General features: G+C 46.2%; 1 protein-coding gene across 1 annotated transcript in view; it reads left to right on the top strand.

Annotated features, from left to right (window-relative positions):
- The window catches only part of FAM234B (family with sequence similarity 234 member B), a 38421-nt gene that overhangs the window by 18389 nt on the left and 10071 nt on the right, over positions 1–9961 (top strand). Inside the window, exons 3-5 of the mRNA XM_009641701.2 lie at positions 5697–6089; positions 7045–7143; positions 8834–9022. Of these exons, the coding sequence (XP_009639996.1) occupies positions 5697–6089; positions 7045–7143; positions 8834–9022 (681 nt within the window). The remainder of the gene's footprint in view (positions 1–5696; positions 6090–7044; positions 7144–8833; positions 9023–9961) is intronic.

Here is a 9961-nt window from a genome sequence, read left to right on the forward strand (position 1 = left end):
GGCCGCGCAGGAGCGGGCGCAGGGCTCGAGACGGCTGCCACCACCGCGAGAAAGCGTTGGTCCCTCTCTGATCCGCTCCTGCCGGGTTGTACCCCCAAGAGCCGGGCCAGGAGTTCGGTAAGTGCCGCTGCGCTTACCCAGGTAAATGCTTAAAGCCTGCCTACCACCCCTGCGCACCTTCCAGCCAGAGATCTTCAGCGAGATGGAAGGGCATTCAAGCATAAGGGACTATTGTGTCCGGGAACCAGATCTTTCAAAGATAAGGCACCGAGCAGCAGTCCAACAACCGTTCTCTTCAGCGAGGAGATTAAAAGGGAAGGAAAGTACATTGTGAAACCAGATCTGGAGAGCGTGCTAGGTGCTGTTGGATGGACTGGAGACGGTGCCAATGCACCTGGCTGCATTAACCCAATGGGAAAGTGCCTCGTTGCTTCTCCTGACCATGTCTTGCCTTAGGGACAGCCATGGGGCAGAGACAGAGCCCAGCTGTGCACTGCTGGGGCAGGGCTCCTCCCTGGGCCCATGCACTGCTGTGGTCCTGCAGTGCCCCAGCCTGTGAAGCTGCGCTCAGTAGGCAGGTCGTACCTTCCTCCTCCATCAGTCCATGAAAATCACAGTAATGTCTTCAGAGCCCTTCCCGCCAGCTTTTAGTAGCCTGTACTAGGAGTCATTTTTTAGTTTATGTAGCGCCTGTTAGATCTCATTCAAAGAAGTTTTGTTTGCCAATCAATTTAATCCTGGTTATATATATATATATATATATATTTGTCTAAATGGAAAGGAATATGTTTTATGTTAAGTTTATTTAGGAAAAATGCAAACTGATGGATATAAGTGTGTGTATTGGGGTGTGACCACTGGGGAAACTGTACAATAACAAGTACAGATCTTTCCCGGGACCTCTGGACCCAGCGTGATCTATTTGATATCTGCTGTTGGGAGGCACTGATTTGGAAAAGAGCACAGGCCTTGCAACTGCAGTTAAGAAAATAGTTCTTGCATCAGTTCTTAGATTAAATTGCATATATCATACCTTGTTTGTGTGGTTAACTCTTCAAAAATGCAGCTTTCAACAGCAATGAGAAAACAGAAAGCCTGTCACTGTAGCTGATTTTTCCTGCTGCATCTCATTAAATTAATTACATCATTATGTGACAACTTATCTCCCCATGGGCTTAGAGATACGTCTGCAGTACCCAGTGGCTGGGGGCCGGCCACCCGGGAAAAAAAAAAAAAAAGCAAGTACAAAGGATACTGGAACCAGTATGTCACCATTGGAATAACACACTGAAAATTGTACTTGTCTGAAGTCCAATATTTGCTCTTTTCACTCCAAAGTGAGTGCAAAGAAAAGCCTTTCCAGTAAGTCAAAACCAGAAAAAAGCTTACAGTTAATATCTTTCAAGCTATCAGCACATTATGAGTGGGACCTGATTCCGAAACAGATCACCTCACAGATGCCTCCTTTCCAAATCATTATCACATGATTAATCTTTTCTTTTTTGAGAGGTCACAGTCTTCTGCTGTGATAATTGCAAGAGCTGCCTGTGCGAAAAGTACTGTTAGGCAAAAGCATAGTGGATTTTCAAAGTCATAAAATGCAGCTTAGAGTCCAACTGCCCTTAAAAGTCAGTAAGTTTGGGGCATTTTCTCTCTCTTCTGCTTTTGAAAACCTCCATCTTTAGTAATTGCTTTTTCTTTCAGTGGCTGAAAAAAAAAAAAAAAAAAAAACCAGGGGGAAAAAAAAAAAAAAAAAATCCAGGGCGACATGACCAGTAATTTAGCCACAGACCACTAGCAACAGTTCCTCAGATTGATTGTAACCACAGGCTGCTGACTGGGAACCTCTGTTTTATCACTGGTGCTGTGGAAAAAATGGAATACAATTTAGAGCGAGTCAGAACAGAAACAGTTTATTTACTATACCTGTAGGACAAAACACAGAGCATCAGGGAAGCTGACTTTGCTGATATGAACTCTGTCCCTGTAAAGTGGATGCAAGGTTTATACACACTTAGAGGGGCTATGCAAAAAACAGATATACACAAGATCACAGAACTGCTCAAGGTGGGTCTGGAGTCTGTTTTCTTTAGTGCAGGGACTAATTTGTCATGAAGGTCATGCAGTGATTATCATTTCAGGAGATAGGATGAGAGTTTGACCAAGAGGCCAACTCAGGTCTTAGCATTTCTACTTCCATGATGGAAAGCTGAAAACTGCGCGGGAGAATTGGATTTTCTGACAGCTGATCATTTGCAACAGAGGCAGTTTTAGCTTTCTCTTGATGGACAAGCTGTCTTCCCCCAGCCAGAGCCTTGTTCTTGACTAGAAAGGAAAGAATTTGACTTCTGGAGTACTTCTCAATAAATCGTAATTCTCTAAATGGTGTGAGACTGCCCTTGTTTTCACATGTCCTTTACTGCTGTTCATGTGTCTCTATTTATGTTTTTGTGTTGAAAAATCATTTGGGAGTGATTAGCCAAAGCCAGGTGTGGTGTCCCTCTTTTCCACAGCAAGTGACCTAAAACTCAGATGAAGAGCCATGTGCCTTCTGCTCTCTCTCCAGCCAGGTGAATCATGAGTTACGTATTTTCTGCACCGCAGAACAGCCTCAGGAGGCTGGGCTGAGCATGTCATCGCCAGCCCTCCCAGATGCATTCCAAAACCACCTACAGATAATTGAGGGCTCTCTCCGAACAGTGGGAGATGAGCATTTGAATCATCTGAGATTAGATACGCAATAGGGTTTCCTGTGTGCTAGGTGAGTGCTCCAACAGTTATTATTAAAGGGCAGTGTCTTCCCTCCTTTTGGCTTAAAAAAAGCCCCAGCAGGTCATTTTATGCCTGACCTTACAGAGTGGCTGTGCCTTGTGAGACTGCGAACTAACCTTTTGAGGAAAGATAGTGAGAAGGAACGCCAGTTTCTGATTCCTGGTCAGAATTAGACGTGAAATAAGACTGAGCAGCTTTCTGCTTTATAGGTCTCCTGTAACTCAGTAGATCCTTTCCTGTGTAGATCACCAAAAGCTGTCATTACTCTGTAGTAGCTATTTTCTAGCCTCTGATCAGTGGTTCTCGGCAGGAAAGATGTTCCTGTTAGAGACCATCTGTGGTTGACGCCACTGTCGATGTTGCCAACATCTCAATCCCTGCCAGTTCAAGGAGCAGGGTGAGCCAGAGTTTTGAGGTCCTTTCTGTCTCCTGCAGATCCAGAAAAAAGCTGTTCCGGATAAAGCTCATTCTTACCAATGCTTTTTGTTGCCCCAAGGATGAACAGCAGTCTTCTGGGTTGACTGTCTGGAATTAAAATAATTAAACAAATCACAGTATATTCTGAAGTGTAAATGTGCTGTTGAGTTGTTTTACACAAAGCACACCACTTTCCAAACCCAGGGGCAGTCTGATTAACATAAATCTCCGACTTTGACTTCCCAGGCTAAATACAATTTATTCTTGGGCCAGCAGCATTTGTTTTTCATACCACTCTGACCTGGCTTGAACTGGCACATCTGGATCTGTAGTGAGAAGCTGCAAATGCCCTGCCCACGAGTCCTCTCTGGAATTGCTTGTTTTCACTGAGTAGTCTTTGAGCAACTTGTCAGCACAACCTGCTGTATAGACATCTGGGGAATTCACACTGCGCTGTCACTGCAGTCTCTGAGCAGAGCGCTCTGTGCCACCGAGGTCGGTGGCCTTCTGTGCTGCTCACAGGATGGAGCCAAGGTTATTAAGACCTCCTGAAAAGCCCACACTTTGAACATATGTTTAGGGCAGATCTATGGGAAACAATGCAGTGTCTCACAGGGATACGCCGGACTGTCCTGTAGGAATGTAGTATCTTTTATCTGGGTGCTCTACCTCCACAAGGAACAGCTTTTGGGAGTGTGTACGTGCACCAGATTGTTTCAAAGTGAGTCTTTTGTAGAAGCCTCTAGTTCAAAAAGGAAGGATCTGATTTAGATACGTGATCTTGTTTGATGTCTTTATTTCCCTCTGTTCAATGTGGGTGGGTTGTCCTGGCTGTGCCGCTTAGTTTGGGGCATTTGGCCTTTATGGGATTGACAGTTTTTCTTAAATCCTAAAAGTGGCAGTGAATACCATTTATAAGTGGTACAGGAAGGGGAAGTGAAGGTCTTTTCATGGGGTGAGAAATGAGAAAGAAATGAGATGCGTGTGGTGCAAAATAGATTCTAGATGATGCAAAATACGTGTGTTGCGCTAACTAGATACTACAGTACGTCTGTAACTGTGAGTCTGCCTTTAACAGGAAAAACAGAAGTGAGGCATATTATCTTATGCAGGAAGAATAATCATGAAAGCCCTTAAATTTCCGCTCTGTAAAGCCTTCCCATCATCTTAGTGTCTGAGAGTGGTTACAGCTTGTGTATTTTTGCTTATTATTTATGCCTTGCATGTATCACTTCAGGCATCTTCGGGCACAAGATAGCTTCTGTCTCGGGTCAGCTTTAGGCAAAGGGAAATGAGGCAGATATCTGGGATACCAAAGTCCCACCTTGGACTAGGAGAGAGAGAGAAATAAACTTAGACCCTGCAATCATCGGACCAGTGGACGTGGCTCCGTGCCCAGCCTGGTGGCACAGGGCAGCTCCCTGAGACGTGATCCTCCACTCGTAAGCTCAGGGCAGTGAGTCTGTGTGATCTTGCCTGCCCCCATAAACAGATGGCCCTGGCCTTACGCCAGCACGTACGACGGGGCTCTGCACCTGCCCTCCTCACACTCCCCGCGGCTCTCTAGGGCTTGGGAGAGAAGTGGTCCATGTGCCAGGCATCTGTCAGGGAGACCCCTAAAGCTAAGCTACTTTCTCATACCACCACCTGAAGGCATCCATACTAAGTTACCTATCTCGGCAAGGCCAAGCACAAGCTGTCGGCTCTGGTGGGAGTAGGAATGGAGCAGGAGCACTGTGGTTTTCCTACTGCAGGGGGCTGGAGCGCTCCCTCTCGAAGTGCTGAGCCATGCAGAGAAGGTGGTGTCTTAGAGGGGCGGCCCTGCTCCCTTCAGACACCAGCATGTTACTGGCCCAAAAGGGCAAAATCACTTTAACCTCATCTTCTGGGAGTTGATACCCATTTTTACCAGTACTGCAGAGAAACCGTGCGCAGTGCTCTGTCCCTTCTGTCCCTCGCAAAGCAGGACAGCAGGTAGGCACACTAGAAGGCAGCAGTGCTGCTTGGACCCAGGCAGGAGGAGGAGGGGAAAAATGAGTTGCAGAGGGAGGCCCCCTCAGAGAACACAGATTACAAGTGAAGAGAGGCTGTGTTGGGATTAGGGGCTGGCAAATGCCAAAGGAGTTCAGAGTCTGAGGTCAAGAGTGCTGCGGTTTAGGTGCTCAGAGTGTTAAGCATGACTTCATGTCAGTGTGCCTCATTACCAAACTGGAAATTATTAGAATTAAATCAGCCATGAATTCCATATGTATATACGTACATACATGTGTGTGTATATATATATGTATGTAGGTATTATATATATACACCTTTATGTTGGGGAAATAAACTGTCAGCATCTTTTCTTGTGCAGCTGCTAGTCTGGAACATGGACAGACCCTGTCTTTTCTCTCACACCTCTCACTTGGATCCATGCAAACTGCAGACTGTGCTGTCGTCCCTTCTGTATCACTCTCCCCTGCAACCTTTTCTCCACTGAGATCCTGTCTCTCCATCTTTTTTCTCAGGAAAGAAGAGCCCAGACCTCGGGGAATATGATCCCCTCACTCAGGCTGACAGTGATGAAAGTGAAGATGACCTGGTACTCAACATCCAGAAGAATGGGGGGGTCAAGAATGGGAAGAGTCCCCCTGAGGAGGTGCAGGACCCTGACTCTGATGTGGAGGTTGGGATGACAAAGCAGCACACGTCAGAGAACGCTCCTGAGGGTTATCCTGCAGAGACGGCTGGGAGTTTGGAGCAAAAGGCTGCTCCCTCCCTCATGCCATACCTGCGCACAGCGATCTTTTTGCTCACTGTGGTCATCTCGATGATTCTTGTGTTGGTGTGTGCATTTCTAATTCCCTGTCCTCCTAGAGACTTGCATAACACCTGGAACCGCAACCTAGGTCAGGGAGCAGGTGAGAAAGCCCCAGGAACATCATCTGGCGCGGGGGAGGTGGCAGCTCCAAGGCTGGGCATCGGCGGGAGAGACCTATCTGGGAGAGCCAGGTCAGAGCAGAGGCCCTTCCTCACCACTGCAGATGCTCCGAGGTAATAGACAGGCGGCTGTGTCCTGCTCACTCTTCAACCTGAGGCATGTGAAATCTGGCATCAGTAGATAACAGTGCCACAAAAGCTTGTTTCTGTGAACACCAAAACCCATTTTGACTCTTCTCCCATCCTGCCTTTTTGTCCGGATGGTGAGCTCTGTTCCAGGTGGAGATGGCCCAGCCCACTTTAAAACATAGCGCCTCCCTCTACATCCTGGGCTTCACCAGCACCTCCACACTGAAGTGTGTGGGTGTGTTCAGGAGGAGAGGGATAGAAGTCTTTGTGTCTTCTAACTGGCTTAACTAACCTTATTTCTTTTGTCTTCTTGTCCTGCTTGAATCCATAAATCAACATTCAGAATCTCTGGTCGTCCTATTCAGGCCACTGGTAACATTCCTAAAGTATCTCCCATTCTGACTTCTGCAGTAAAGTAACAGTGGTTTGTGAAATAATTTCTGCCAGGTCTAGATATGTCTCTCCCTCCTTGCTTTCTGCCCCTGGCTTCCAAATCTAAGCCTTTCATAAGATATGTGGCTCGCACATCACCTCAGAAAGTGAAGTGGGAAGCAGAAATCTTTTTCTGTTAGCTCTTCCATTTTTCCATTTCCTTTATCTGACTCATATGCAACATTTCTGCTTTTCCATGCAATGAAAGATCTTGCCGTGGTGTGAGCTGCCTGGCATCGGTGGTTTCCTAGCAAACTCTGTGGGGCTTGGGTGTCCATGCGTCTCTTTTCTGGATCAGCCCTCCTCTCCCAGTGTGGAAAATGGGCTGGGTGGCCTTTTTGACAACAGTGTGGTGATTCTTTGTGACTGTTGCAGGTGGTGTGTTATCCCCACTGGAGCTGTGTGATGTGAATGGCGATGGACTCCCTGACATCCTCATTGTCTTCACTGCCTTGATGAATGCTAGCGTCATAGGTAAGCGCTGCAGTTCCTTTCCATTCCTCTTTCTGTACGTGTCAGTATGGACCTGTATGTGTCAGTACGTTTGTCTTACGCACGGGAAGAGTTCCTGCCACTGTAAATTCATTACATCGCTCTTTTCAGAGTTCCTTAAAATGGCTGGTGTACTGTGCCTGTGCTTTGCCACGTTGCTCATAATTTTCATTGCAAGCCTGTGGTCCCATACCTGTTGGGTCAACGCCATCTATTTCCCCTTATCTGAGATGTTGGGGCAAGGCCATCTCTTTGTCCTGTATTTGTGCACACTTGGTTTGGGGGCAGAGATAGAGTGATCAGAAAGCACTGCTCTACAAATAGCAATTGGAAATAAAGTGGGTTTTTCCCACTGTTGCGTTGTATTTGTCTTTCATTGCAGACATTTGTACAGTTCTCAGCATGCTCTGAATGGAACTAGTCATACCTACCTGTATCCTGGGCTATAGCTATGCTGGAAGACAAAAAGCAGACTCTAAAGCAGGTGCAAGCACATCACAATCCTAAACCCACATAGCTGGACATCAGCCCTCCTGTAGCTTGTGCTCAGAGCATTCACGCAGTGTGAGGTAGAGATAAGCTTGGGATAGGTACCTGATGGAATAAGCTACAACATTGTTAGCTGTTTCTCCAGCTTGTACACACACCAGCCGTGAGCTGCATTCAGGAGTTAGTTGTTCTTGGTCCCTGCCAACCCAGTGAAGAGAACTTGGACTGGGGCAACCCCTTAGCATAAGCCAGATGATTTTCAGTTTGAGAGTGAGTTTGATTTAGAGAGTGGGCTCAAACTTACTTTTAAACAGTTGCCCAGATACACCCTTTGTGTAGTCAGGCCATGTGTTGTTTTGCTAGTAAGACAGGAGTCAACTGGGGCTGTTGTTACTTTGAAATGTATGGGAGTTCATCTTAAATTGTGATGTGAGCATACCAGCTGGAGATTACAGTAACCACAAGTATGCCTGAGGGCAAGCTGAGCTAAAAGTTGCTCACATTTGGAATCCGAGCAAACAGTCAATTGAAACAGCATAGAGGACTGGTTTTTTACAATTATTTTGTGCTAACCCATGAATTAGGAAAAGAGCCCTGAGTTACACCAATTAGTTGCATTCAGTCTGTTTTTCATAATAACAAAACTCTTTTGGAAACTCAAGGAGAAAGATCTCAGATTGCTAGTCACCTTCTGCTGCTCCAGAATTACAAACAACTCAGGATGTTCACATGAGGTGGCATCTGCCTTGGGAGTCGCTTAAGGTTTCCCCTTGGTGCTAGCTGTTATCTTGAGGGAGAGGGGATCAGAAGGATCAATCTGGTTTGACAGCAGTGCATTTCACACCAGGAAGTCAGCACAACTGAGCAGATTGTCCCCAGGATCTTGGTTCCTCTGTGCTCAGCTGACCACATATGCTGTGAGCTCAGGTCCAGCCTCCATGATTGTCTGTGCTGACATGATTGTCTGGGCTGACAGCCCAACTTGTCTGGAGATCACTTGCTAGGCACTGCACTCAGCCACGGGGTGGGATTTGTCCTTTGTTTTTAGGCAGTGTGGATGTGGCTGGCTTGAGCCACTCAACTCTAGGAGCTAGACCTGGAACTCAAGTGCAAAGATCATAGGCAGCATGGACATAGCCTCTGATGCCAAGGGATTTCACTCTCTCTTTCCTGCCTCTTCCAGGTGTCTCTAGGCCCTCTGTAACTGTGGTGGCCCTTTCTGGTATGAATGGCAGCACCTTGTGGTCCATCCAGCTTCCAGAGGAGACTCGGAGTGTGCAATGCAAAGGGCTGTCACTGGGTGCACCTTCAGAGCCCGTCTGCCTTGTTACAGGAACATCAAAATTCCTCAGCCTTCTCAGTGCCTCCACAGGTAGAGTCAACTACCAGCTTATTAGAAATATACTACTGCTTTTTTGTTTTCTTTAAAGGACTAATAAGGACTAATGATTCCATGCTGGCACTTCATGGTGGCTCTTATCTAGTGACACATGAGAGGAAGTCAAAACACTAATGAGTTTCTAGTTACACAGGATTAGAGAATCCAAACTATTGCTGCTCTGTGGCAGCATCTTCATTCTACCATCTCAGAACATTTCAGAGTGTTAATCTTACCCTGTAGCATCCCCAAAGCATAAAGGATGTGTAAGGTCTGTTCTCATCAACACTGAGCTGTTAGTACAACTCAGCACCTACCTAACAGCACTGAAAAGCTGGAAACCATTCTTGGAGAAGTTATCTAAGGACATGTGCTACAGCCAGGAAACCTTCCACAGAAACTAGGCCCACAGAAGAATTGATCAGATGTCAATGAATATTGCATTTTTAATCACTTGATCATGTGCACTTCCATTCTCTGATTGCTGTTTGTTCTACCATGGTAATTCACTGACAGAAATATTCATAGGTAGGTATAGGGATGTTTTTGGAATCAGAACAGGCACTCAAGATCCAGTCAATGAACAGCAGCACTTACCTTTCAAGTGCTTTTTGGGACCAGATTACTTGCACAGTGTTTGCATGGTCAGGATCATAGGCTGTCTTCTTTACCAGCAGTGGTAGTGTCATTAATGTGTGCAAGTGTTTGAAGGTCTGGCCTTTTGTTTCCTTTGTCATGTAGGGGCAAACCCTATCCTACACAACAGCAGCAGCAGTAAAGCATTTTTAAACTCTGAGAAAGCAGAAATGTTGGCAAAAGAATCATGGAAAAGTAAAAGCACTGAATTTCATTTTGCCTTTTTTGGGTGTTTATTTGCCAATTTGCAAATGAGGTTTTACTTAGCTTCCAGCTGGGTCCATGATGGACTGCTGA

Source organism: Egretta garzetta, unplaced genomic scaffold, assembly GCF_000687185.1.
Source record: "Egretta garzetta isolate BGI_Z169 unplaced genomic scaffold, ASM68718v1 scaffold697, whole genome shotgun sequence".
In the NCBI taxonomy this organism is placed as follows: domain Eukaryota; kingdom Metazoa; phylum Chordata; class Aves; order Pelecaniformes; family Ardeidae; genus Egretta; species Egretta garzetta.